This window comes from Primulina eburnea, chromosome 4, assembly GCF_022965805.1.
Source record: "Primulina eburnea isolate SZY01 chromosome 4, ASM2296580v1, whole genome shotgun sequence".
NCBI classification, from domain to species: domain Eukaryota; kingdom Viridiplantae; phylum Streptophyta; class Magnoliopsida; order Lamiales; family Gesneriaceae; genus Primulina; species Primulina eburnea.
Window position 1 is genome coordinate 1,438,068 of NC_133104.1, and position 26,930 is coordinate 1,464,997.

The 26,930-nt window shown below is 36.6% G+C and overlaps 4 protein-coding genes and 1 long non-coding RNA gene across 8 annotated transcripts; 2 read left to right on the plus strand and 3 right to left on the minus strand.

Moving 5' to 3' along the window:
* Positions 1-1,201: 1,201 nt before the first annotated feature.
* On the minus strand, positions 1,202-7,743 carry LOC140830494 (vacuolar-sorting protein BRO1-like). 2 transcript variants are annotated; one of them, XM_073193837.1, is made up of 9 exons: positions 7,250-7,743; positions 6,530-6,837; positions 5,105-6,058; positions 4,432-4,521; positions 4,056-4,124; positions 3,632-3,775; positions 2,867-2,915; positions 2,294-2,397; positions 1,202-1,864 (listed from the first exon to the last, which is right to left on the minus strand). In XM_073193837.1, exons 1-9 carry the CDS (start codon positions 7,611-7,613, stop codon positions 1,352-1,354), a joined length of 2,595 nt encoding a protein of 864 aa, XP_073049938.1. In that variant the 5' UTR covers positions 7,614-7,743; the 3' UTR covers positions 1,202-1,351. The 2 variants fall into 2 exon arrangements, with proteins under 2 accessions (XP_073049938.1, XP_073049939.1); XM_073193838.1 differs by having other exon boundaries at positions 6,530-6,854; positions 7,250-7,387.
* Positions 7,744-8,899: 1,156 nt separating this feature from the next.
* On the minus strand, positions 8,900-13,236 carry LOC140830495 (fruit protein pKIWI502). The gene is made up of 5 exons (XM_073193839.1): positions 12,561-13,236; positions 11,703-11,802; positions 11,486-11,581; positions 11,321-11,401; positions 8,900-9,307 (listed from the first exon to the last, which is right to left on the minus strand). Exons 1-5 carry the CDS (start codon positions 13,127-13,129, stop codon positions 9,245-9,247), a joined length of 909 nt encoding a protein of 302 aa, XP_073049940.1. The 5' UTR covers positions 13,130-13,236; the 3' UTR covers positions 8,900-9,244.
* Positions 13,237-14,363: 1,127 nt separating this feature from the next.
* Positions 14,364-16,273, plus strand: LOC140830498 (uncharacterized). The gene is made up of 4 exons (XR_012117630.1): positions 14,364-14,583; positions 14,703-14,751; positions 15,127-15,250; positions 16,083-16,273. It is a non-coding gene; the product is annotated as an uncharacterized lncRNA (long non-coding RNA).
* A 151-nt stretch (positions 16,274-16,424) lies between these two features.
* Positions 16,425-20,290, minus strand: LOC140830496 (uncharacterized protein At1g32220, chloroplastic-like). Of its 2 annotated transcripts, none has more exons than XM_073193840.1 (7): positions 20,069-20,290; positions 18,926-19,031; positions 18,747-18,835; positions 18,496-18,551; positions 17,992-18,138; positions 17,146-17,271; positions 16,425-16,910 (listed from the first exon to the last, which is right to left on the minus strand). In XM_073193840.1, the coding sequence occupies exons 1-7, from the start codon at positions 20,176-20,178 to the stop codon at positions 16,630-16,632; spliced, it is 915 nt and encodes a 304-aa protein (XP_073049941.1). In that variant the 5' UTR covers positions 20,179-20,290; the 3' UTR covers positions 16,425-16,629. The 2 variants fall into 2 exon arrangements, with proteins under 2 accessions (XP_073049941.1, XP_073049942.1); XM_073193841.1 differs by having other exon boundaries at positions 18,926-19,019; positions 20,069-20,202.
* LOC140830497 (dolichol-phosphate mannosyltransferase subunit 1-like) lies at positions 20,035-26,515 on the plus strand. Of its 2 annotated transcripts, XM_073193842.1 has the most exons (10): positions 20,035-20,227; positions 20,692-20,808; positions 23,334-23,433; positions 23,537-23,570; positions 23,656-23,732; positions 24,209-24,234; positions 24,309-24,473; positions 24,559-24,673; positions 25,782-25,874; positions 25,991-26,515. In XM_073193842.1, exons 2-10 carry the CDS (start codon positions 20,708-20,710, stop codon positions 26,048-26,050), a joined length of 771 nt encoding a protein of 256 aa, XP_073049943.1. In that variant the 5' UTR covers positions 20,035-20,227; positions 20,692-20,707; the 3' UTR covers positions 26,051-26,515. The 2 variants fall into 2 exon arrangements, with proteins under 2 accessions (XP_073049943.1, XP_073049944.1); XM_073193843.1 differs by lacking the exon at positions 20,035-20,227 and having other exon boundaries at positions 20,630-20,808; positions 26,021-26,513.
* Positions 26,516-26,930: the final 415 nt, after the last annotated feature.

The following is a 26,930-nucleotide window of genomic DNA, read 5'->3' on the forward strand; positions in this document are numbered from 1 at the left end:
GAAGACACTCCGTCGTCTGGATCCTTCATCACCCCCACGCCACCGCAGCCATCCGACGGTGCCAAGACTCCTCTTATGACTCCACCACCGGTGCCACATCTACCTCCTTTAATTACCTCCTCCTCCACCTCCCTTGACTCCACCACCATTTCCAGGGACGGATCTAGGATTTAGGGACAGGGGGGCCGCTAAGTTTATTTTGCGACAGTTTTCTCAAAAAACGTCGCCATATGGCGACGGTTATAAGAAACTGTCGCGAAATTTGCGACGGTTTTTTAAAAACTGTCGCTATATGGCAACGGTTTTAAGAAACCGTCGCAAATTTTGCGACGGTTTTCGTCACAACCGTCGCTAAGCCAGAAAAAATTCGCGTTCGCCCTACACTAAATCCGCCCTGGACCATTTCCACCGCCGACACATTTTGAGACGGTCATAACTTTTATTTTACTTTTCTATGTGGGAAATATCTCGTCTTGTCATTTTATTTTCGACACCTAATCGCTGGCATCAGCATGCGTCTCTTTGTGGTGTTTTTTTTTTCGATTTAGTTTTGATTTGTCAGATTTTATTTTATACATTAATATTTTTGATAATTCAAATTTTTTTCGTTTGCAATAATAATGTGATATTTCATATGTTAGTAATAATAAAATAATTACTAAAACTGAGAAACGATGCAAACATTAACATTCTATAGCTTCAAACACACTGCTGTTAAATTTAAATCTGCTTTAGTTCAATAATAATTTCACAAGGACTACACAGTTGGGGCAGCATTCCCATTTATTAATACACACACACACACATATATAAACACACACACACATAAGCGCATACTATAATAAGAGGTATAAATCGTCTGGTTGAGTACTCAATCAAACGAGTGATTTTCTCCCCGACCACCGATTCTTATATGGGTTGGTCGGTACTTTTATAGACAACATATTTTTGGAATCTTGAATAATTTGTTGTTGTAATGCTTGCATTATTTTGTCATAATATAATTTTTATCTTTCAGTTAATATTGAAACTTGGAATTAGGGATAAGAAGTTGGAGCCCCTTTTTTTTTGGGGTTAAAATTAATCCAGCCAACGTCTACGTGGTTTCAGGCTTTAGTATCACTGTTAACTGTAGTTATAATTGTTATTATTTATAGTTATAAAATTATTTAGTATTTGGGATGCCATTCACGGTAGAAAGTGAGAGAAGTAGCATTCTCTATATAATCATGTTTATTTTTGTTACATATGTTAAATTAATGAACTAGAGCCCTTCCCAGGATTCGTTCTACCGAGACTAGAAAAACACGAGAGATTTGCAGATGAAACAAAAACATATATAGGTACAACATCACTGCCTGTAGTGATACGGTGGATATGGAGACGGAACAGTATATGGGGGGTTGGGAATAGATCCTCTTTGCTGAGGGGTTGCTGGGTTATAGTATGGGCCCTGCCATCCAGGGCCAGGATAGGAAGGCTGCCCATATTCATGGTTCACTGAAGGCGGTAGGTGTTGAGGGTAAGGAGAACTTGAAACAGTTGAATGATATGAAGGATGCTGTTGTTGTGGGGTGCCGTAAGGAGTTTGAGAATATGCGTACATCGATGGTTGCTGAGGCGGCTGGTAACTGGGGTTTTGCGCATAAGCTGAAGTGGACATGGCTGCTGGGTCAGGTTGCTGTTGAGAATTGGTTCTGTGTGGTTGTCCAACAGACGGATATGAGTACCCAGAAGTATTTTTATCATCCTGGAAACTCAGACCGGATATCTTCCGCTGAACATCGTCGATCATTTCTCGACACTGGATATTTCTAGTCATCACAAAATCACTGCACTGCTGCTTTACATTTGTTAGGGCTTCCTGTTATCAGATTAAAAAAAAAAAGCATAACCAGTGACTACTGATGAAATCAATCCTTGACAATCATACGAGAAGAAGAAAACACGAGGCAATTATCTTGGCGTTAAAAAATTAATCCAGAAAGATAATTATGCATTGAAACCCTGACCGCTTAACTAGGGGTGTGACCATTGCCAGAGGTCCAAAAAGGAAGGATTAAAGCTAAACTTCGGCCCACACGCCATTTGGCCTCCAGTGACAATTAAGTCACCGGTTTCATTAAAACTGAAAATCATTTAGTTTTCAAGGGAAGTAGTTGGACACAGGATAACTTAAGTTAGATCTACGGGCAAGATCATTTAAATTTTTAGATTTCAAACAGCAGAATCAATTCCAACTTCTCTAATAAACAAGTTCACACCATAAATGCAAAGCAGCCTATTTTCATACCTGAAGGAGAACATAAAACTTTAATCCTTCATTAATGTTCTCCTTAATTTCTCGAAATTTGGCTATGGCAGCTTCAATCTGTTTGTAGCCCTTCTCACGAGATGCTGAGGAATGTGGGAAGAAATATTTACATAAAGCATGTTCGATAAATAACTTGCCAAGAGTATCAACAGAGCAACAAGTGTTTCCAGTAATTGTCACGATGTAGAACAAATTTCTGATAAAAAAGAAATCCAACTTCAAGTCTATTTTTGCATAAAGGCTGTTTTTTTCTTATTCACCGAGTTCAGTTTGAGCACAGCACCTACAACTCTATGGACGTGGATCCAAGAAAGAAAACGAGTACTGGAAAAACTGTTTAAAATTGAAATAACAAATGGCTAGCAGAGGACATACCGAGAAGAAACTATTTGTCACCAAATCTCATCTAGGATGTCAGTTCACCAAGTACCACTACTAAGATAATGTGTAAGATACATTGACATCCGAAAATAAACACTTGCAGATAAATCATCAAAATCAGCAAGTTTTGTGTTGGAGCTTTTTTCCCTGTAGAAGAGAGACAAAGCATACCTTTATAATCTTCGACATTAAAGATGGCAGCGAACTTATCATTTTGGCCCTGTTCAAGATATCATATAAATTCATGTTAAAATAGCTTACCAGTTCTCTAAAAAGTATTAAAATAAGTAATAACAACAATGAAATAAATAATCATACAGAAAAAATGAAAAAGAAGAAACAAGCTAATGTTCACATCAGTATGATGGAAAAATTGCCTCTCTAAAGGACATCTTTATTAACCTGTGTACAAGCACTCGCATTTAGATTCACAGAACACGAGACAGGTGATATCCTTCCACTTACCAATGGTTACAGTTGTTCATAAACTGCATTACAGGTATTTACTAGTTAAGTATTAACTAATATTTGGAAAAACCTATGATGGAGTCGATGAGTGGCGACCAAGGGTTGTTGCCCTCCCCCTCTCAAATAAAAAAATATTCAAAATTTTCATGTGTAAATTTTTTGAAATGAAGTTTTGCACCTTCTAGATACACAAAGGTGCCCCGCCCCCTCTTCGAATTTTATTAGTTCACCCAATGGTGAGACAATTTTCCCAAAACTAACAGGATTCATACTCCATAAAACAGCCAACTTAATAGTCATCTTTTCTTCCAGAGCTCAGACCAAAAGGTGCCATGTAAAGAAGAAAATGTATCAGGATACAAGTTTATAGATCTAGATAAAAACACAACAGCTACAATCTTACAACAATCCTCAAGAGAAAAAAACCACAGGAAAAGGAACACACAACAAAACTAACTACATCCAGACCTGGATATGCATCAAAAGCTGCTCTTGAGCTTTGAGATTTTCAGCGATGTCTTTACAAATGCCATCGTATTTTGATATCTCCTTTCTAAACAGATCCTCTTGGGAGGAGCCAGTGGAAGCCATCAACTTGGGCAGTATATCATCCTAAGCCACATATTCACAAGCATGATAAGTTAAATGAGATCTGAAACATACAGGGTAAATGAGTGTAAGACGTAAACTACTAAAAAGAATAGAAGTCAAGTCAAACAGCACGAGATTTGTTATATTTGGAACAGCCAATCATCGACCACCTTTCTTGTTGTCCTTGGAAATCATAGTTACATCAGTTCTAAAACTCGGCCACTTTTCAAGACGAAACAACACAAGAATATCAATTTATTAGACCACGAATACCCAAAGGCAAAATTGCCATTCCATTTACCTTCCTTTTCATCTCTTTCAGCATGTCTTCGAGGCCAGCCCTCTGAGCACCAAGAGTCTCTAACTGTCTCTGCAAACAGAAGCTGTCAATTTTGAGATGCACTGCAGTCTTCAGAAAAAAATTATTGACAGAAACTTGCATTGCTGAACCCAAAATAAACAATTAGAAATTGTACTCTTCAATCTTCAAGATATTTTCATCAATCAAAATAAGAAACAAAAATTATTGTATCGTTTAAGACATCAATTAGCTATAGTATTTTCCATCAGGCCTCAGAAATTAGTTTTCATCTTTCAGTAGGACATTCAACAAAAACTCTATTAGGTAAGTCATAAGTGATTTGCACGTCAACTAAGCCTCAAGTAGATTAATTTACCAAGCTCTGCTTCAGGACTCCCACTACAGCATCTTCATTGACGTCCAAAGACATAATTGGTCTTGCAAGACTTGGAAGCGCAGATTCAATCTATCAAAAGTAAAATTTGAAAATAGAGTCAGTTTGATAAGAAAAAATAGTCATAAATATGCTGCTCCTCAAAATGGAAATTAAAGTTGCAGAATTTCGTTTGTCAAGGACAGATCCAGTTATAGGTTTATTTGATTATGATAGATCATGATATAGAATAATACAGAGATAATTGTACCTAATTCAACTAAATAGTGGCTATATCACTAAAAGGGAAACTGAAAATGAAGAACTAAAAGCCCATTTAACTGAAAACCATCTCAATTACAATTAAAGTGCTGTGTCAAAACTGGGTTAGAAAAAACACTGGGACATATTAAGGCCTCTGACGTTTTCCACGTTCTGCAAGCCAGAAAACTACTTTGTATACCATAATGAATCCATCAATGGTCATCTAAATAATATATGCAGAAAGTGAAAGGCGTGCATGCGTTCAAAAAGTTTATGCGTTCAACGAATATTGACCCTGGAATAACAAATTACATCACCAACATGGACATATCAAGCCATTAGCACAAAGTTAACATCACAAGGCATAAGCCTTGGAAGTCCAGAGAAATATCATCGAATTAAGTTATATTACCGGATGATAGTCGAGTATTGACATGAGTCCAGAATGTTCTCTCACAGATCTCTCAATACGAGCATCGCTTTCAGCAGCTTGCTTCAAATTTGATGCAAACCTATCTAACCTGTCCTGCAAGTTCTTAGTTAAGGTACTGGATTGTGGCCTAGTCCACCGAGTTCCAAATTGATTTCTAAATTGTGCATCCTCTATTGCTTCTTTTTGTAACTGCTCCTCTGTTTGAACCAACAACTCCTGGTTTACCCTTCGCAAATCTTTAAGTTGCTGTAGCTCACCTTCAAAACTAGCTGATCCACCACATATTTGAACTGCTTCTACATCTTCTTTTAGAGCTGTTGGCAAAGTGATGTTCCCTTCCAAAGCAATAACTGAATCAGGCAATTCCATGTCCTTAAGTCTCACCCGAGCTAGTTCACTTCCCTGTTGCAATTTCTCTGCCTGTATCCTAATGATGTCATCAACCATCTCAGTGTACCTCGAGAGTGCTTTCGCACTGCTATCAGGAACAATACTGGCAAACATCTTCTCCCGGCTAGCATCCAAAATCTCAGCCATTGGGAGAGGCTTAACCATAGAAAAGCTAGGAAGTGGTGATAAAGAGTTGACTGGTGGAATCTTCATTAGGTACACTCTATCATTCTCCTTCACAGCCCTCTCCAGGTTACAATTTAAACTAGTTTCTAGCTTGTTTATCGCATCGGACAGCTGCTGGGCTGCAAGTTTAGGAGACGATTTTTTTGCTTCAGACAAAACATTAATCCCACTTTTCAAACGTGCAATCTCCTCCGCGATCTGTTCTTTCTCATGTAGCTCTAAACTATATCTATAACATGCCTCTGCATAAAACAAAGCGGCCTTTAGCTGAACATGAGTGATCCAGGCCTTGTCAAAATGGTGGTTCAAAGGGGCAACATTCAATGTGGCTAAGGCTTCTTCATAGAATAGCCCAACCTGCAAGCAAGGTCATTGAAGTCATACTGCATTTGAGATACGAGAATCTAAATGGGAAGGGGAAAATCTGAGAGCCCCATCGAGCAATTTTACGCCGTTAAAAAACCGAGCATAACACTTCCACCACACGCCAGCCAATACTTCTTTTCACATATTTAGTTTAAACCCTAGTCAATATTTGACATCTTGCAACCGCTAAAAACAAATTTAGAATTAGAACATTCCAGTTCAGAGTAACCAAGGAGCACAGATACTATGATTTTTTTGGGTGTCCAACACTGTTTTTTGAGCCATTAGAAGGTTCATATTGTCTTCAAACTTTATTCACGCTGTCAAAAAATCCTAATCCAGGTACAAGAGCAGCAAAATTAAAGAGCGTGATTTATTTCATAAATCTAGGAAACATCAACCAACATCCAATCAATATAGAAACAAATTAGAAGGTGATAGAATTACAGGTTGCGCAATAACCTGTCTAGAAATCTTAGCACAGACTCCAGGACTGCTTCCCTTGGCTATGGTATTCTCATACACACACTCCTGAGCCTGAGCCAACATCAACCTCTCCAGCATCCCTACACATGCCACTGACAAATCCAGAGTGGTTGAGCTTCCCATTGATGCTTTCATGGACACATTATCCCTCAAAAATGCAAACGCCCCAGCAGCCGCTATAAATGAATGTGAAGCCTGCCGCCTTCCCTCCACAGTAGATCGGTCGGAGCTTAGTCCAATTTGACTGTGCACTGCCCCCAAATTAAACAATACCGCAGCTTTTTCTACATAAATTAGATACCTATATGGATGAAATCCTTTGAAAAAAAGCAACTGATTGTATTTCGTATGTAAGAAAGTATCTATTATCCGGTATCAGAAAAATTAACTTTTTTTTTCAAAAGCTCTAATGTCAGTGTGTTTCTTTTCCTTTCATTTGGGGTTGAATCGGTCAACGCCGGCACACTTAAATCCCCTAACATCCTTCATCGCAGGAAAAAGAGTTATACAAGGTATTTCAAAATCCACCACACTGGTTTACTATCATATTCAGCATCACCACATTTAAAAGCTTTAGCAGCTGGAGCTTCACTATAAAATTCAGCAATCTCCAATCATTCGTTCAAATATCCTTCTCCCAATCAAATAACAAAATAAATTCCAAAATAGTCGTGAAAACGTAAACAAAATACCCACCTAAATGAATATTCTGTTGCGTAGCCTTCTGCTTGCTCTTAAACGCGTCAAACCACGTAAAGGACACCGTGTTGACGTGATCCTTGTCCGGCGAGATCGGGAACCTTGATTCCACCGCACAAAGGGCCTTATAGTAATTCCGCATGATGTCACGGCGCGCAGAAGGAGAATCCGAGGAGCCTCCTCTCTCGACGTCGGAGCGGAGCTGCTTTAGTGTCTGGAGATCGTCCTCCAAATCCTGCGCCTCGCGCTCCGAGTAGTGAATCACTATAAAGTTACGTAGCGGCCTGTAGAAATCGATCGAGGTCGTTTTCTTCTCAACGATCGCAAGCATGACGTTCGAGGTGGTCGTCGACGACGCCATGCGGCGGCGGCGGTTGAGGATCGGAGTAGTAGCTGTAGTATATATATTATTCAGAATGAAACCGTGGAGGAGTTATCAAGTCTTTTTCCTTCCGACGACGAAGCGCTTTGCGATCTATGCTTTGGAAAAGATTGTTGATTATAAGATTAAAAGAATATTATTTAAAATTAAAATATCTAAATTAACGTCATTTACGACTGTTAAATTAGTCAAATCCTCCCGACTTTATAAATCGCACAGAAAAAATAACGATGGCATAACATTAAATAATATTGTATTATTATTTCATAAAATTTTCTATTAAATTTTTTTTTTGATAAATTTATTAATTTTTTTATCCTAAAAATTGTTAAGGTTTGTGTAATTTTAAATTTATATTCAAGTTTCCACTCTACTTTGTTTTTAGACAACGACTATCGAATTTACGCTAATGCCCTCGGTAGGGGTTGGTTGAACTCATCTACCAGCTTAATAGCATTTGACTCGCAATCCCTCTCCTCATGTTTTAATTTCACAATATTCAATAAGTCCACGGAACTATATGGTATTCATATTATCATATTTAAATCATAAACTATAGAGCAAATAATAAAATCAACCAAGTTTCCATTTAGTCGCGTATAAATGTCTCTGGACATTTGTGTACCAACCATAACTAGAAATGAGAGAGAACAACACAATCAAAACTATTATTGACTATCAAATAAAAATCAAATCACAACTAGATCAGGCTCAACCCAACAAGGTTGATACTCGGCAACAAGAAGAATATTGAATATCGTCGTATTGTTCACATAAAAAATACTCCATGTCTACTTTACAAATTCTAAGAATATATAATGTTTTTAATAAGTGAGGAAGATTCGAGCCTACTAGCGAGTAGGTTTGATCCGGAGCTAATCAAACAAGATGAACAAAATGCCAGAAAATAAAAATAGTAGAATCAAATAAGAGAAGATGGTAGCTAAGAAAATAATCTAATGATGCTACAATTTATAACTAAGCATGATTCAATTTAATAGTCTAGTCTGATTATAACTAAGCATGATTCAATCAAATAAGAGAAGATGCTTATGCTTTATTTTGAAAAGGTTAGTTTTAAGTTTGGTTCCACACTTTACAATTTTATGTTTTGCACCGCGTTCTTTTGGATTTTTAAATAATAAGTTGATTGGTTTATGTAAGTATATTTGGCCGAAGGTACTTTAAGAAAAGAAAGAAAAAAATGCTAGTATATTTTTAAGAAAACGAGTAGTGAACGTTTCAATAATAGTATCAAGTACACAAAAAGAAATCAGACTTTCTTTTCTTTTCTTTCTCGGAAATAAATATAAGAATTCAAGACAACTTCCAACAAAAGTCATCAGCTTCCAAGCCAATGAATAAATTCCCACTTCGTCCGTTTTTTGCCACACCTGGGTCGCATTGATATGAACTACATCGAAGTACAGCTATACTATATGGAGGAAGCTTTTGTGGGAAAGTTGTGGATGTATTCCATACCTGACAAAATTGGTTTTATTTCTTGATTCTAATAAGCTGATCCTTGATGCTCGGATGGAGCAAATGAATGAACATGTTGGAATCATTACAATAATACAATGTGGAAACCTACTCCCAATAGAATATTATCAGAAGTTCTTTAAAATCTTTTCGACGGATACTCCATCCGCCACAAGAATTGAACTGACTTCCTGCAATAAAAGCAGATACCATTGTCACTATCCTGTAAGTGTCGTACAAATGGGAATTTTGAAACCAGGAACATCCATGAATCGACCCGGGAAAAAAACAGATGATCAGAATTGCATAATCATTATAATTTCTAACAGTTCAAAGAGGCGCAAATAACAAGTCAAGTGACCATGTTTCTAACTCTATAGAGTCCAAATGTGGGGTTCAAATCCTTACTGATCTCCAAGTCCTCTAAATTTACAGCACCGATTTAATTATTTTATAATAGTCGCAAGTCCTCTAAATTTACAGCATCAATATATATATATATAACGATATGATACTCTTACTTGTATCCATGCAACATAGATCTCTCTCTCTCTATATAATATATATCAAATGGGTATAAATGCAGCACCAAAATATTAAAATACTCTGGCGATGTATGTTGCATGGATACAAGTAAGAGTATCATATCGAATACGATAGGATACGACGCTACGAAAAATTTTAAAACTATAAGACAAAATATGGTTAAGATACGACAATTATTAAAAAATATATAAATATTATTTATATTTATATAAATTTAGAGTTAAAAATAAAAATTTGTAGATATACATAAGTGAATTAAGAAGAATTTTTTTTTTGCTGAAACGTATCACTCTCGTGTCCATGGCGTATCCTAAACGCATCAGACTGGTCAAACATACAAAAAATCAACGACGTGTATTTCGCCGTATCCGACACGCGTATGGCGTGTCGTATCCGTATTCGTGTCCAATACTTAAAGAAAAAAAGAAGTATCCGTGCAACATAAATGGCGACAATGGATTTGACATTAAACTATATTATTACTAGGTAATTTTTTGCCTCAATTTGAACATGTTATTGTAAATCCCCAAGGTGTTAAGAAAATCAGCATATTTTGTTTCTCATCCAACCTTGTATGGTTGCTTCACAAAACTTAAGGCTTGACCGCCTGACCGGTGAGGAAGGACTACTGTAGTATCCGATTTATTATCCAGTGGGCAAACAAGTAACTCAGAATTATAACATTTTTCACTTCTCTTAATGAAGTGAAATTTGGGGGACAAAAGATCACTGAAGACGAGGCTAGCTAGCAAATAAGACTGATGGGAGTTACGATGATACAAAGACAATCATTCACGCCAATAAGATTATTTAATTAAATTTAAAAAATCTTATCGTAAAACTAAACCATTGGGTAAGAATAAAGTCTTGAAACATTTTTTTTGCATCAACATTTTGGCACCGCAGTGGTGACTCAGTGTTGGTGATACCGCAACAACAGAATGGCAATCCTGCATTTTCATGCATATTTCCCAACACATGCATATCATGTTAAATTTTGGAAAGTGAGAACAGGTGAGGAAAGTAATGAACTTGAGACATGATTTACATGTTTTTGGTCAAAAGACTACGCCCAAAAATAAACGTTTCAACGCTAAAACTCTCTCTTCGTATCTATTACTTATTCGGGAAATAAAATGAAAACAATTCAAACACTAGAATTTTGAGAGCCTTTTAAACAGCAAATCAGACTTTGAGCAATGTGTGCAATTAATAGATATTTCCAATACACCAATGGAATCCTGAAGAGCCTTTTAATCAGAAAATCAAACTTTGAGTCATGTGTCATGTGTACGATTAATAGACATTTCAATTGCAATTTGCACCACAAGTATCCAAAACTACAAGTAAAAACTAGGGGTCAAACTATGCTCCACTTGGAGCAGGGACCATTGGATCCCCAAAATAAGTGGGGAATCCCACATGAATTCACGTGGTATCATCACCACACCGGCGTTTTACATCCGCTGTGGCAAACTGCCTAATAATTTGATAAGAATGCTGGTTTCATGATCCAGGGCACTATCAAGCAAAAGCCACCGTGTTGGAGTGACTTTGCCATTTGATTGCACAGAGGAACACACACCCACTGACGTGATTGCTCGCTATCAATGCGATACAGCTACTGCTATTATAAATGGCAGTAAGATATGCCTTACCTCAGCCATCTGTTTTTGACCACAGAGCACCGCACCAGTGGACTGAGGGCTAAAGATTCCTTTCTCTCTAGCAAATGCAGCCTGCAAAAGCAAAGGTCTTAATATAAACCAAATTAAAAAACAGAAGGTATTGCATGTTGCCTGAAACATAAGTGTGATAACCACCTGCACATAACCTCTTCCCCCCGTCCAACTATTATCAGGCTGGGATAACACTTGCACAATATCAACTCCAGTAGATTTCCACTCTTTAAACCTTTCCTGGAAAGAAAATGCATAAAATTAGCTAACAAAACTACCAAATTTTAATCCTAAGTGCCTATTTCAATTCCTAAGCTCAAGAGCATGAAAAATCCTCAATTCATGAGCAAAATTCTAATACCTGATATGCCATCCTATCAAGGTTTCTGGCACCATAATAGAGTCTAACGTCAGCTCTCTTATCAGCACCAAAGCCTGCTTCAATCAAAGATCGAATTGGGCTGCATGTGATAATCACATAAGTAAACAATGGATAGACAAAACAAAAACAAAACAGGATCAAATGGTACATGGTTAGGATTAATTTTGCGACAACACAATAGACACTTTAAGCAAGGAAAAAAGTTAAGGGATGTCACTGTAACCCAGAATATCAATATTTGTAATAGTAACAAAATACTTGAATAACAAGTAAAACTTAATTCACAGCACACAAAATCCCTGATTAGGTCAATCGCGACCAACTACACAATTGTAATTTCGAAAAAACTATAAAAATATGAACCAGAAGAAATGTGTTCAGAAACTGCAGCAGGGAAACTCTTACTTCTTTTCTATGCCGCAGGTGCTCCCATGGATATATGCATTGGCTCACCTGTGAGTGGGGTATTTAACAAGACTCCAAGTCTCTAACTTGATCTAGTCACACGGAAGCATTTTACTATATGGCGACATTATCAACCATTTTAAGTGGTTCACAGCATGGATTGCTACATTAAGCAGAAATGTTCCCACGAAATGCTTAGAGATTAAAGGGATTAGGGTTGTAGCATATTTACTGATCGCGGCGCATTTGAAGACCAAATCGAAGCTAAGCATGCAAACAATCAGAACCTACATGCAGTCGAATGAAAAGAGGAAAACAATGAAATAAAATTTTCACCTTCAAACTTCAAAAAAAGACGAAGTTTCCCCTAGAAACCTAAAAACAATTCAATAAATTTCTTTTCACTTTTAACTGATTTGGATTGCACTTTACCTGATTCCGGATCCCGTAGCGAAAATAAGCACCGTTTGATAATTTTCAGCCGGGGAGATTTCGTCGATATTAAAACCCTTGCCCATGGCCGAACTCAATTCCACGACATCACCTTTCTGTAGACCGCAAAGCAGTTCGGCTGTGGACCCGGCAACCGATTTCACAAGAAATTCGAACACACCTTTCGACCAAGAAACGGATGGCGGCGACGCGATGGCGAGAAACGAAGGCTTCGAATCAGGATCCTGCAGGCGGAGCTGTAAATACTGGCCAGCCTTGGTGTAAGACGAGGCCAGTTCGGGGGAATCAGAGACGTCGATTGTTATATGGAAGAGCGATTCGGCGGCGGGGGAGATTTTCACAAGCGGCGCAGGTGTCCAGAGAGTGGTGTCTTGTTTAACGGCGGCGGCGGATACTCCGAATCTGCGGTGGAGGTGGTGGGGAAGGTGGCGGAGTGGCGAGAGTTTGGAGAGGGTCATCGGTGGTGGGCGGATGAAGAATTGGGTGCGCTGAGGTGCATGGAAACAGAGAGATGAAGTAAGATTGGGGAAATGGACAATAGCGGACATTTTGGAGTTGTAATGTAATGTGGTGGAGTTGGTCGTGGAGGAGACTAGAAAGCGCCGCCGTGGACGGTGGTTGTTGAATATGGAATTGCTGAGGTGCGAACTCGAGCTGCTGAGGACCTCCACGTGGCATGTCTTGATAAGTGTCGGTCGGAAGGTTCGATCCTGGGTGTGGGGCAGTGCCCACACCCAAAATCAAGGGTTGAGATTCATATCATGGGGAATAAAAAAATTTAAAAAAAATAAAAAATTGGGCCAGAAAAAATTCTGGCCCTTGGATGTACCCCTACAGGCACTGCTTGTAGGGGTAGGGTGAAATAATCCGTGTCGGACCCTGTTTATAATTTTTAATTATTTTTTTATCAAATGATCATTGAACGTAAATTTCGTTTCTTGATTTTTTTTTCTTAATTTCATCAATGTTTGTAATTAATATGTGGATGAAGGTTAGTCTTGTAGTTATTCATAGTATTACCTCATCCTCATTTGTAAATGTTATATTTTGTTGAATGCAAAAATTTGTGTGTGATGGTCTCACAAGACGGATCTCGTCATTCATAAAAAAATATTATTTTTTATAGTAAAAATATTACTTTTTATTGTGAATATTGATATAATTTACCTATCTCACGAGTAAAAATTCGTAAGACCGTCTCACAAGATACATATTTTTTGTTCATTATTTCACTTAAATAATCTAATTTTCATAGTTAATACTTTTTTTTATCAATTTATCATTATCATTAAATACATTAACTGAATTTAATAATATTTTTTACCATTCATCATAAGATAGTTTGAATTTGAACATTTTTGTAATTATGATTTGTTATGAATCAAAATTGACCAATTTTGTTATATTACCTTCATCATGGTACATGAAAAACCTTCATTCTGACTGGGCAATATTTGTAGTTTCACTGTTGAAAACTGTTGAGTGGAAAGCATTATGCTTGGTTTAGCCGGTTTTTGTCTAGATGATGAAGATCAATAAGCTCTCCACACCACATGTTTTCATTTGAGTAGCTTAATCAATCGTAAAGTTAGTCTAAACTTTGTTAGATGTATAAGAATATATGTAGTGGAGGAAACATTTCCTGAAAAATACATTTTCATTGTGATAATTCATGAACTTTTTTGCAGTATGAATGGATTGAATTTAATTTTCATTTGGGCAAGCAAGCCATGTTTGGACTATGGCTTATAATTCTCGTCCAAGCATTCTCTTCTCTATTGAGGCAAAGTTGTAAGTTCATCTACAACATGCTACTAGAATATTAGAAGTTTAGAACATTCTAGAATCTAGCAAGATATTATGGTTCAACAAGTACCCCTATGCACTGCAAATAAAGCGTGTTTGCTCTTGCTTGTTTCTTTTGTTACATCAGGAATGGGGTGAACCTCGCAAAGAAGAGTTTTACAGCTTCTATATGAAGGCTTATTCCCCAGTTGACAACGCGAGTATCGTATCATTCTGGTTTTATGTCTCCTTGTTGATAAAGGAATAGAGTTCATATGATTTATCTTTAGTTCGTCAAAGATGCTTGTAGGCTAAGAGGTGAGTTTACTTTTACAGGTCAAAGCACAAAATTATCCATCTATTCTTGTAACTGCTGGACTAAATGGTAAGTTAAGAAAATGCTTACTTTTCTATATCTGTCATGGGAATGGAATCAATTACTTATTTAGCTTCCATGATAGGCTAAAAGCAGGTAGAGGGGTTCAAATGTTTTTATTTTAATCACTCTCGTAACTTTTGCATCTCTTATGGTTTTCTGTTAGAATACATTTATGTGGATTATTTAGCTAATGTCATTCTAGCTATATCCAACCAACACAATTTATTGTCTGTCATGGCTTGCTTGATTTGTTATGTTCTGTATGTTGTCCATGCTTTCTAAGTCACTTATACAATGAAGATGTGGATGATGGATTGTTTAGCCTATCAAACAAAGATTCTCGATCTTTCGAGTTAACGTCTGAGCTTTTGTTCATGACAGATCTAAGGGTTATGTACTCTGAGCCAGCTAAATTTGTTGCTAAGTTGAGAGAGATGAAAACTAATGATAATGTTCTGCTGTTTAAATGTGAACTTGGTGCAGGGCATTTTTGAAAGTCCGGAAGGTGATAAATGAGTTATGTACTCCAAGGGAATTTTTTGTTGGTGCGTGAATATGAGTTTTGTTCCAACATCAGCCGTACATCTTGAGTCATTAGAGTTTTTTGAATCCTTCAGAATCTGAGCATTCCAAGAGTGTGAAACGAACATTTATTCACATCTTAAGTAGTAGGCAAAGTAAATTTTGCAATTGAGTGTCCATGGCAACTTGTTTGAATTTCTAGCACTGCCCATCAACGTCATAAGCTTACAGCTTACTGCAAATATACATATCGTGTATAGCGCAAAGGACCAACTCCTGAAGAAGATTCAAGTTAATTGTTGTGGGATCTCAGATAGTTTATAATTTTGAGGTAGTGAATTATTTTGCATTTCAAGACTTGGAATTCTACTTTTGAAATGAAAACTTTATGATTTGCTGCTGCTTAAGTGTCGTATAGATTTAAGGCTGAGGTCTTTGACTCGGGAAATAACGTTGTTTGGCCCATTTTTTACATGTACCTGAATGAAAGTAACATTCACCATCATACAGGCCTTAGTCACAAACTAATTGAGATAGGTTACATGATTATCATCTCCATTCCTTCGAAATTAAAGTCTCGTTATCCCTGACTGATTCAAATAACACATAATAACTTCATGAGATGTTAAGTTTGACAGCTATTTCTTTTTCCTTGGGTGAACTAGTTATGTCTCCCTCCCACATCCCTTGAAGGTACCTCTAATGGCGGATGTATTCGAATCCGTTTTAGACGTCCATCCCTAATTTAATATCGACTGCTGTTACTCTAACCTTATTTTTAAAAAATGAAATTTTGATTTATTTTTGTGATGAAGATTTGAGAGGCTCCAAGAAGATGCATTTACATATGCCTTTATTATTAAGGCTTTGAACATGGTTCCGGCATTACCTTAGCTAAGAATCGAATTGCCTTAATTCTCTGCATATTCTCTCTTTGGAGGCTGAGTTGGAGTAATTCATTGTTTACAGAAGGAAATTATGAAATACAAAGTTAATTTTCCAGTTGCTTATGTCGTCCTATCGATCGATGCTTATTGATGTGTGTATCTTGGAATTTCTATCTTGCTAACTCTGAATTCTGGCAGACGATTGTGTTCTCCTTGGTGCCTGAGTTAAACTACCAACCTATTGATACTTTTGAGACTGATGAAAAGATATTTGCTAGATCCTCGCAAAAAAAATTAATGTATGTAACCAAGAAATCAACCATACTTGGGGACCAGTGTGAATGACTCGGTTTAAAATTGTAACTTGCGCTATTACAAGTGTAACTCAGTTGAAAGTGTCAGATGTGTATAAACCTTAATTGCATGAAGTCCTAACTAGAGAAGCGCATATGGCCTTCCGAACAGCTAGCAAATTTCAAACCTTGACTCCTGCTGCTGCTTCCTTGATTTGCTCTATCGTGAAAACGCCAAAGAAATTGTCGTCTCTGACTGCACTTACCACAGCAAAGGCAAGATCGTCTACGCTGACAGGAGGTGCCAAAAGGAGATCTGAAGCAGGTAAAGAGTTCAAAGGTTTGGTGAAGTTTTCAATAGCCGATAGAAATTTATCAAGCGGCTCGCCTATCAAGTCCAGGGGAATCTCATATCCATCAATCATTCTCTTCCCATATATAAACCCCGGTCTGAAGACAACACCTGCAGAAATTAAACAATAAAATATTTGACCATAGATAACAAAGAATAAGTGCAACATCAAGAAAAGAATGCCAAAAAATCAAAGGCCAAACATTATTCAGTATATTATGGTATACTCGTCTTATTTTGGCTTTAATTTCCACCGGCACACACACAGTTTTTGTACGCACAGAGGATAATGGTGGGTTTTGGGTTTGTGCAAAATTGATAAAAATGCAAGTGTCTCAGAAGTTACCTGACGATGGATATTTGGAAAGAACCTCAGATTCTGCTTTCCTCTTTCCAGTGAAGTAACCGGATTTAAGTAGAAATGATGGTAGATTATAATCATGAACCGATATCAATATGAACTTGCGGATACCTGCGCGGGAATAAAAATAAACTATTGATCCTCGTTCATATAGAAGGGTTGGAGTGGTAGAGTAAAATGAAAAGATTCCTGGTTTACATGATACACAGAGCTGAGCTTTACTCGGGTTTTAGTACTAAAATTCCGTCCCTCCAACAATTTTTAAATTTGAACTTGCAATGAAAATGTACAGGAATAATTTCTCAAGAATTTACTTAAAACACACAGTTTTTATCACGATGAACAGAGATCATGGACAGGCTATCTAGCACTTGATCATAACTAAAAGTAGAAAATGCAAAGAAAACCAGAATGGATTTCAAAGGTCAGCTAGTGCAGATACGCTTCTTAGAATAAATTTATTTCAATAGCCCTCTGATTTAAAACATTGAGATAAGGACATGCACTAGCAAAAAGGTCTTAGGAGGACAAATTGATTGCTATATATTCCAACCTTTAATAATTAGATCATCGGCACTACTCAAACTGTAATGCATGATATTAAAGATGATGTGCAAGTATATACAAAATATATCACATTTGAATAGATTAGATACAGCTAGATATGACAAGCAAAATATTTAGCAAATAACACGTACAGAAAAAAAAACTCATTGCTTCTCAAGAATCATCCAAAAAACAGTCCATGACTTCAGAATATCGAATTGGAACCAGATAAAAAAACTTATCTAGCTTGGAATATCACAACAAGAGAAATGAATAATTTCTCACCAATTTTTTTAGCAGCATTTACAGCCAAGATATTAGCCTCGCCGTTGATCCTTTGCATTTGTTCCTCACTGCCAAATCCTCCAAGTGTAGAAACAACTGCAGTAGCCCCAGCCAGCACTTCATCCCAATTTACATAGAAAACATCCCCTGCTTGATTGAGACACCAATTCAATTCTTAAGCAGGTTTAATGAGTTTTGTTTGTGATCAATGGGTTTAGACAGCGCTGAAAAATTGTTGCAGCCATATATTCCAACTTTTTTCCTTTTCAATAAAAAGAAAATTGGAGGTGTTTGACACAGAAGATTCTAAAACTGTTACTTAATGCTGGTTCGAGGATGAAAATATGAGAAGAGATGAAATCAATCTTCGGTTGATTTGCCTGCCTGTCACCCAACTAAGACTCTTCTTAAATGCTTGAAGTACCCGCAATAAATATTACATTGTTTCATATAGCAAACATATATGCAAAATCTGCACATCGTAAAAAGCAAAAAAGCACCTGCCTGTCACCCAACTAACTTGATCAACCCACGAGCCTGAGTATGAAGGACGCCCTGACCTGTTAACAATTGAGGTGCAATTTGAAAACAGAAATAAAGTCACGGAGAAGGATGAATACAGCAGTATAATGTAATCAATCATGTTGGAAACCCAGATTTTAGAGAATAATTTGGCACAAAACTGCAGCTTAGGACTTTACTTTTCATAAAAGTGAGAAATCGGTAATTAGCTTCATAAAGAGACATCATTGTACCTGCTAACACTAATGACTTCTATCCCCTTTGATATTGCAGCCCTACATATTGCTGTACCCACGAAGCCGCTCCCTCCTAATACTACAATCTGGTAATAAAATGGGTAATGACAGCTACTTTAGATAATTAGCAGAACTTAAGGTTTTAATTTGCAATAAGATTAATCCCAAGGTCATACTTTCTCGGTCTCAATATCAGCCAAGACATCAATTGTGCCAGCAGTAGCATCCTTTATGCTACTAGATTCTGCATAGCTGCATTTGACACCAACCCTGAAAGGGATACTATAAAGTAAAAAACATTAAGTCATCACCATTATCACCATAATGTCAAACATGTCAAAAGCAGTTTGTAAAACAAGTCAAGAGCAGCTATCACGATTGCAATAACACGTTTAGAACCCACAGCTAGCCGTCCTATTGCACTTCAATTCTCAACAATCTACTAGTACTTACGCATGTTGTCTATGTGATACTCAGTCAACTAGATCACTCATAATTTTTAAAAGAGTAAAAGAATCCACAACGAGAACAGCGATCAGAGTGTGTCTAACAGACATAGGGGGCTAACACAAGAAAACATGAGATTTGCAGATTTTGTTCAGAACCAAATTTAGATTATCGTAGGGGAGCGGTAGGAGCTCTGAAGCCTCACAAAAGGGTTAAAAAGCCATCGCTAGGAGTGATATCCATATCGAGTTGTGCTATAAGAAACAGCATGTTGCATAAATGGCTTCAATGATCGTGCTTCACATTGTTGTGGATGCTGAGATGTATCACAAGAGTCTATGAGCCTCATAGAGAGATTAGAAGCCATATACATCGTGCCCTGGAGATCCACCAAACACCAAGGCCCCATAAATAGAGTTTTCCGCATTAACAACGTGCATCCCTAAATCTATAGCTTAATGCCATTTGGAAAACCACATTTTCCAACACTCGCACACGAGATAGCATAAATTTTCCATTTGAGTTATGCCGAATGCATGTCACCGTTCCACCGTAAAACAATACCTCAGTAACCAGCTCGGCGACGAAGAAGTAATCGGCCAAGAAAAAAGTTAGTGATTGATCACCACTAGCAGCAATGTATCACTTAAAATTCCAAGGCCGAAAAAAGAGAGAGAAACATAAAAGAGATTTGCTTTTTTTTTTCTCGTTTTCCCCTTTAAATTCCAAATCAAAGCCACAAAAGATCAAAGCATTATCATTGAATTCCACTGCTACTCAACCACGCTTTTCATTCAGAACATATCCAACTCCGCCAAAAAAACTAAAACCAATAAAAAAAAACAAAAACAAGAGCCCAAGCGAGTACAAACCGAGAGCGAAATAGCCTCGGAAAATGCGACGCACTGGACGAGGGAAAAAGGGTCCTGCCCAGTTGTGACGAAGCTGCGGAAATGGCTGCGCTGCAGGAGAATGACGTCATCACTTCAATGGTGTGTTCCTTGCGCGTGAGAGCCAATTCAAGAGGAAAGGTGATGGATTTTTTCTACACTTTTCTGGACAGAAATTGATGTATGGATTTCTTGCAAACAAATGTGGCAATGCTATTTCTGTGCTGTCAGTACGTACGAATAGAAAATATTTCGAACATCCTATATTCACATTGAATAAATAAATAATATTTAATTAATATATTAATTATCCATTAACAATTTTTTGCCAACAATAAAGGTAAAGTAGGTCCTATCCTTGCGGGCAGTTATCCCTGCGGGTAGTGTCCGCAGGGTAGATCTAACGGCTCAGAAAAATCTGAGCCAATTTTTTTTTTTATACATGAGAGTGGGCCCGGATCACTCATGTGGAGTGATCCGGACTGTTCCCTTCTTGTCTGCACGAGAGTGAAATAATCCAACAATAAATGTGCATTGTCTATTTGTTCTTATTCGTTATATTTAAAAAAAATAAAGAAAAAAAAAACATTAATGGGATTGATCAGAAATTAGGTGGTGAAAATGGAGGATATGGAGAAGAACAAGTACAGTATAATTGTCCCGACCTACAATGAACGCCTCAACATCGCTCTCGTCGTTTACCTGATCTTCAAGCATCTTCCGTGAGTACTTTCTTTGGAATTATTTTATTTTCTCTGCTCGATGATTTTTTTTTTGTTTTTAAAAAAATATGCAATACAAAAGATCTCGTTTCGTGTGGAATTTTGCAATTTGATCGCAATTGGAAGGTTTCTAAAGTGTCAGTATTTCGGATTTTTTTTTTGTTGATTTCTTGTTGATCGTCTTTAGGAGTGTTTCAATCGAGTTTTCGTTTTTAATATCGGTGATAATTAATATTCGGGAAAACGTATATGGCATTACAATTGATACCGATTACCGATATGCCCTGATTGGCATTTGAAAGGTGTAATTTTTGGATATTCGTGGAGACTTTTGCATCAAGGATGTTTTAGCAGAACTCGTTATCGGTGTTTGGTTCCAATTTTGTGCTCCCTTTTGATATAGATGGTTGTAGGTTTCCTGTAATTTTGCCGATATTATAGACATCTGATATTCAAACATCCAAGCGCTGGAAATGAATACAAAAAAGCTCCTTACATGCTGCATAATTGCATATTAGTTCTGTTGTCAACAAGGTGTACGTATGCACGTTTAAATGATGCTCCTATTGTCTCCTTTTAATATTTCTGGAACTGCAGTGCCTACTGTAAGTTGAAAACTCCAGTATTCACAAAGTGATATTCAACATAATCGTGTTGCTTTGTGCATGTTCAGAGTTATTCTGTCGTGTTTCTTTTCATTTTATAGGCAATGCAATGGAAATTGCAAATATTGATTGTTTAAAAGCACCTCACAATGAATGAATGCCAGTTTTTAAGGACATAAGTTGTAAGAGGAACCCTTTACGTGATGTTAAAGTATTACATATTTACATTGAGCCCATAATTTTTATCAAGTTTTTTAATATTCTCCTTTGTTCGTTTTTTTTCTCTTTTCTATTCTTATGGTTCCAAATGGATTCTCTCTGTATTCTTTTTATTGAAGTTTTGGGGTATCTATTATAGTTGCAAACAAGTGTAGACTTTTGTTGGAGTAAAAAAAATTGATTCTGAAGAGCTAATATGTAATTTTGCTGGCAGTGCAATATACAATTAGCAATGGCAATTTTATCCAGGTAATATAAACTATGAGAAATGAAGAGTGAAATCTGTGAGTTAGTTACCAATAACTGTGTGGCTCTTTGTCAAGTCTATTTAATTTACCAAGACATGATTTAAAAATTCATAGAATATTGTAAAGATGATAAGAACTAAGTGGTATTGTTATGGGAAGAAATGTTGTTAAACCCAAGCCCGGAAGAGAGACAGAAGCCCAAAAGGAGGCCAGGCCCATATCTCAAAATAAATGGAAGAGCCTAGAATGAGGAGGAGTAAACAGAGAGGGGTTGTTAAGGATAGGTCATTCATGCGTATTGTGTTGTTAAACTAGCTTAGCTAGGGCATGAGGATTGTGCTCCTTCTTGAGTAATAGTGGATTAGAATGTAGTGGGAATATCTTACTGTTTACTTTCATATTATTTCATAATTTCCATTGATACAACTTTCCCTGTTACTACTACTGTTCGATTGATCCATTTCTCTTGTTTTATGTTTATCAAATTGGGTTAATTGTTTGTTGCTGTATCTATGGATGGTAACGGGTGGGTCTGAGGCGGGTTTGGCCAAATACGAGACTCGCCCTGCCTCACTTTAGACCCGCCTTGCCCGGACCTGAAACCCGATGGGTTCGATCAAGTTAAAACTTATTAATTTATATTCAACTCATAACAAAATAAAAATTATAATTATATATTTCATTTTAAACACATCATTATAAAATAAAATTATTTCAATCATAAAATATATAAAATTTGGGATTAATATATACATTATTCAATAAATAAAAAATATAAATAGATTCTTAATAATATATATAATATGTACATGTATATGTATACTTATATATTTATTTATATATCTATATATAATTTTAATATATTATACACCTACCGAGCACATTTATGTGAGTATCGACGTGAAACATAGAAAAATTGTGTATCCAATAGGTGAGTGGCACATCATCAGTAATCACATAAGTGTACACGGTAGGTGTACATCATATCAAAACTCTATATATATAGTGGGAGGCGGATCCATCGAATCTCCGGACCCGCTTGGGATCCACTTGATGGCAGGACGGGTTTAATGCTAGGGTGGGTTTAGACCCGACTCATTGCTATCGCTATATCAGGTATTATAACACTTCTAATTAAATGGGAGCTTATTCTAGTGTTATGTAGATGCACTATACGTGATGATAGCCAGTTGTTTATCACTTTATTTGTTTTTCATGGTTACTCGACATTGATCTGGTAGCTATAATATCTAACTGGTTTTTATCATGCAATTGTGGTCTTGAAATTTATCAGTCTATTCTTTTTATGACCTTGCTCGTTTAATGGGCCCCTTCGGCATGAAATAGAAGAACTATAGGTTCCTGATCTACCTAGAAGTTCTCATTTCATATTCAGAAAATTCCTCACGTTAGACTTTGTCAGTGTTGTCACTCTTTTGTGCTTCTTAACCAGGAATGTTAATTTTGAAATAATCATAGTGGATGATGGGAGTCCGGATGGAACTCAGGAGATTATCAAACAGTTGCAACAAGTGTATGGGGAAGATCGCATTGTAAGTTTTGAGAAATCAGGTCACCGTTTTTGCATTTAATGATTTCTCGTGATTTTAGCAATTAATAGCTATATATCACACTAATGGAGCTCTTGTAATGCAGTTATTGAGACCTAGACCTAGGAAGCTTGGCTTGGGTATGTTTTGGCTTCTTCTATATTTAGAATGTTCATGAAGTATGCCTCTGGAAGTTGTTGTCTCCCTTGATGACTTTAATTTCAGGGACTGCTTATGTGCATGGGATGAAGTATGCCTCTGGAAATTTTGTAGTGATAATGGATGCTGATTTATCTCACCATGTAAGTTTACCCTTATTAAATAGTAAATACTAATGGTTGTAAAAAGAATAGTATAGGATTTTTATATCATTTGACCTTAGGATATAGTAGGATTTGGCATCCACAAACCTATATTTTCGACACACGCAAAGTGATAACATATTTTATTGACATGTTCTGCTGTTCGACATGAGAAGAAAAATACGTTTGGAAAGATATTCATACCTTAAGATTCAAGATTCAGAACCTCGATATATTTTCTGATAGTGTGAAGTCAACCTAAAAGGAAGAAGAATACATTGTTTAGATCAAAGGAAAGTTAATCTGCCCGAGATCTTTTCAGATGAGTAGGCAAATGTCATTGCTTGTTTTTCAGCTTTAGGGCAGCATTTGTTCTGTTTTATTTCGCAATGGATTTACAGCAGTGAATTTGTTTCAAATATATTTAATGTCCATAATCTTACCGAGATTTGTTTTCTTTTGATGCTCTTCACCAGCCAAAATACCTTCCAAGCTTCATTAAGTAAGCAAATTCAAGCAAATTCATAGATTCCTGCAGTCCTAGTGGCATACTTTCTGAGGAACCTTTTTGAACAGGAAACAGATGGAGACGGGTGCAAGCATCGTCACTGGAACTCGATATGTTAAAGATGGAGGGGTGCACGGATGGAATCTAATGCGTAAATTAACGAGCAGAGGAGCCAATGTCCTTGCACAAACCTTTCTCTGGCCAGGTGTATCAGACTTAACTGGATCTTTCCGGTACCTTACAATTATCTGAATAACAATCGACACATCTTCCTTGCATATGCAAAGAACAAACTTGATGTTACTCTTTCTTTTGCAGACTCTACCAGAAATCTGTGCTTGAAGATGTTATTAGCTCTGTTGTGAGTAAGGGGTATGTTTTCCAGATGGAGATGATTGTTAGGGCTTCAAGAAAGGGTTACCAAATTGAAGAGGTAATTATCTTATGTAATTTATTTATTCATTTTGCTGGTTTGTATTAATGATTTAATTCAAGATGCTTCTTTTTTTTTCCCATTTTCACATTACCGTGATTTGGTGATGTGCTTTGATTTTAGTACCATAGATTCATGCTAGATTGGGTTGAACAGTAGTTGAAATATGGAAGCATAAAAAAGGGGAAAAAGAAGAAGAGTGGGGCGCTTAACCCTGGCAAGATTTTTTTCGTAGAGCAGTGTCAATTCTCGGTGATGATTTCCTAGAGGGAGTTAACTCTAGCTAGGGATCAGAACACAATGTTAAATTTTTGCAATTATTGAATCTGTGAAAAAAAAGACCATCCATATAAGACCTAAATAATTGGGAGTAATAAGGACTTTGGAGTTGGCGATGAATTTGTACAAGAAAACTCAAATGACTTGAAAAGTCCAATTGGCATTTCAGAAATCACAATGACTGCAAACAGGAAATTCACCAAATTGGCCAGTTTATGAATTACTTGAAAGAGCGTATTTTCAACTTATTGGTCGAGACTCGATGTCATGATCATAGGGCAATCAATGCATGGCAGTATGGCTAGACCACTGCCCCTTGTTTCTTCAAAGAAGCACTTCTTGTAGCTAAAATTTTTAAAGATTTCCGTTTACATATTTCATTTGCTCTTTTCACAATCTCACCATCATTTCATATAATTAACCACTTTTGACCTTGAACCAGTCTACAAACCTCGAGATTTGTAGTACAAAATTTCTCGGGGTTTGGCCATGTAATAATATTTGATAAAAGATTTTGAGGCATACTCAGGCTTCGGCTTTTGTGTTGGTCGATGTTGTGAATTCCATTTCTATGCATTCTATTTTTTTCTGGGGTGACATTTTGGATTGTTGGACTTTTTTATATTGAAAACTCATCCTTGATTGTTTTAGGCATTTGACATGCATCTTACATGATTCTTTCTCCTGAATGTGTTTCCCCTCTGTGATTAAAATTTTTAGGATACTGTTATCTGACGTTGCATTCAATCATGATTTTGGTTTCAAGCTTAAATATCAAGGCTTTTCATGTTTAACTTGGTTCCATCATGTTCCTTTGATGTTTGTTCAGGTTCCAATCACTTTTGTTGATAGAGTATATGGAAGCTCGAAGCTCGGGGGATCAGAAATCGTCGAGTATTTGAAGGGACTTCTGTACCTTCTGGTGACAACATGAAATAGAGTAGAATACTCAATTCTATACTTACAATATCTCATAAGCTTTTAGAAATTTATAAATTTTTGCTTTAAAATTATTCAAATATATTTTGATCATGTCAGGAATTTCTCACATGTTCCCAATCCGTGCAGAGGTTTACAATATCAAGTATCACAGCTTGAACAGCAAGTCCGCAGATAATCCACATCCAAAGTCCCTATTATTCATAAATCGCCTTTCCACGTTTCGTTATAAACTATATATATTGGTGTCTATGCACACTCAAACTGCACAGATACGCACAGATTGCAGAAATCTTGGTGCCACTTGTGATTTAAAGTATTTTGAAAAGATAAAACATCGAAGTAAGGATCGACAATGCACGTTTCTTGCTGTATCAACCCCTGCAAACACAACACAGAGAGACTGAAACTTACTATGCCTCCAATGTGTAAGAACGCAAAGAGCACAGCTCAAGGTATCCCAACAACATAATAATCTCCAAGAGTTATGCATGTACATAAATTTTGCCATCCACATCCTCTAGCAGCTCCTGGAGTTCAATTGTATGCGTCAATTAGTCGATTTTCGAGACTATACATCGCAACGATAGAATATTTTATTAGAGTAGAGATTGCATGTTCTTAAAGTTAAATAAGCCTTCTTGTAAATTTATTTTTGAAATTAATTACTATTTAATATCTAGTTTTTAAACCGTGAAAAGAACAACCAAACGCATCCTATTTCGCCAAACCTGTCTTGTTTTTTCTAATTTTCTTGGTCGACAAGAGAGAAATAAAAAAAAAACAAGTCAGCTTTTTAGTTTGGATCAATATAAAATTTCAACATCCCCCATTATATTTTGAATTAAAAATCACACACTCAAGCAATATGAACAACGTAAACAAAAACTTACTAATAAAGAATAAATTAAAATACAAGACATTAAAAACACATCAATATTAGTTTTAAAATTTTCTAAATACACACTACAAAAATAAATTGGTGCAAAAATTCACCAAAAAAAATTAATAAAATATTTAAAAAAATAATTTTATTAAA

Bases quoted from the DNA above. Each gene is read 5' to 3' on its own strand.
- LOC140830494 (XM_073193837.1), bottom strand. From the start codon at position 7,613: ATGGCGTCGTCGACGACCACCTCGAACGTCATGCTTGCGATCGTTGAG. The intron at 4,522-5,104 runs GTAATATAACTT...TACTTTTGATAG, and splicing joins CAATACTCGACTATCATCCG to ATTGAATCTGCGCTTCCAAG. The intron at 4,125-4,431 runs GTAAATTAATCT...TTCTGTTTGCAG, and splicing joins GAGTCCTGAAGCAGAGCTTG to AGACAGTTAGAGACTCTTGG.
- LOC140830496 (XM_073193840.1), bottom strand. From the start codon at position 20,178: ATGACGTCATTCTCCTGCAGCGCAGCCATTTCCGCAGCTTCGTCACAA. The intron at 18,139-18,495 runs GCAGGTGCTTTT...TCAATCAAGCAG, and splicing joins TCAAGTTAGTTGGGTGACAG to GGGATGTTTTCTATGTAAAT. The intron at 16,911-17,145 runs GTAACTTCTGAG...TAATTTCTGCAG, and splicing joins TTCCAAATATCCATCGTCAG to GTGTTGTCTTCAGACCGGGG.
- LOC140830495 (XM_073193839.1), bottom strand. From the start codon at position 13,129: ATGTCCGCTATTGTCCATTTCCCCAATCTTACTTCATCTCTCTGTTTC. The intron at 11,402-11,485 runs GTGGTTATCACA...TTGCTTTTGCAG, and splicing joins GGGGAAGAGGTTATGTGCAG to GCTGCATTTGCTAGAGAGAA. The intron at 9,308-11,320 runs GTAAGGCATATC...CTTTTATTGCAG, and splicing joins GTCAAAAACAGATGGCTGAG to GAAGTCAGTTCAATTCTTGT.
- LOC140830497 (XM_073193842.1), top strand. From the start codon at position 20,708: ATGGAGGATATGGAGAAGAACAAGTACAGTATAATTGTCCCGACCTAC. The intron at 23,434-23,536 runs GTAAGTTTTGAG...CTTGTAATGCAG, and splicing joins TGTATGGGGAAGATCGCATT to TTATTGAGACCTAGACCTAG. The intron at 25,875-25,990 runs GTGACAACATGA...TGATCATGTCAG, and splicing joins AGGGACTTCTGTACCTTCTG to GAATTTCTCACATGTTCCCA.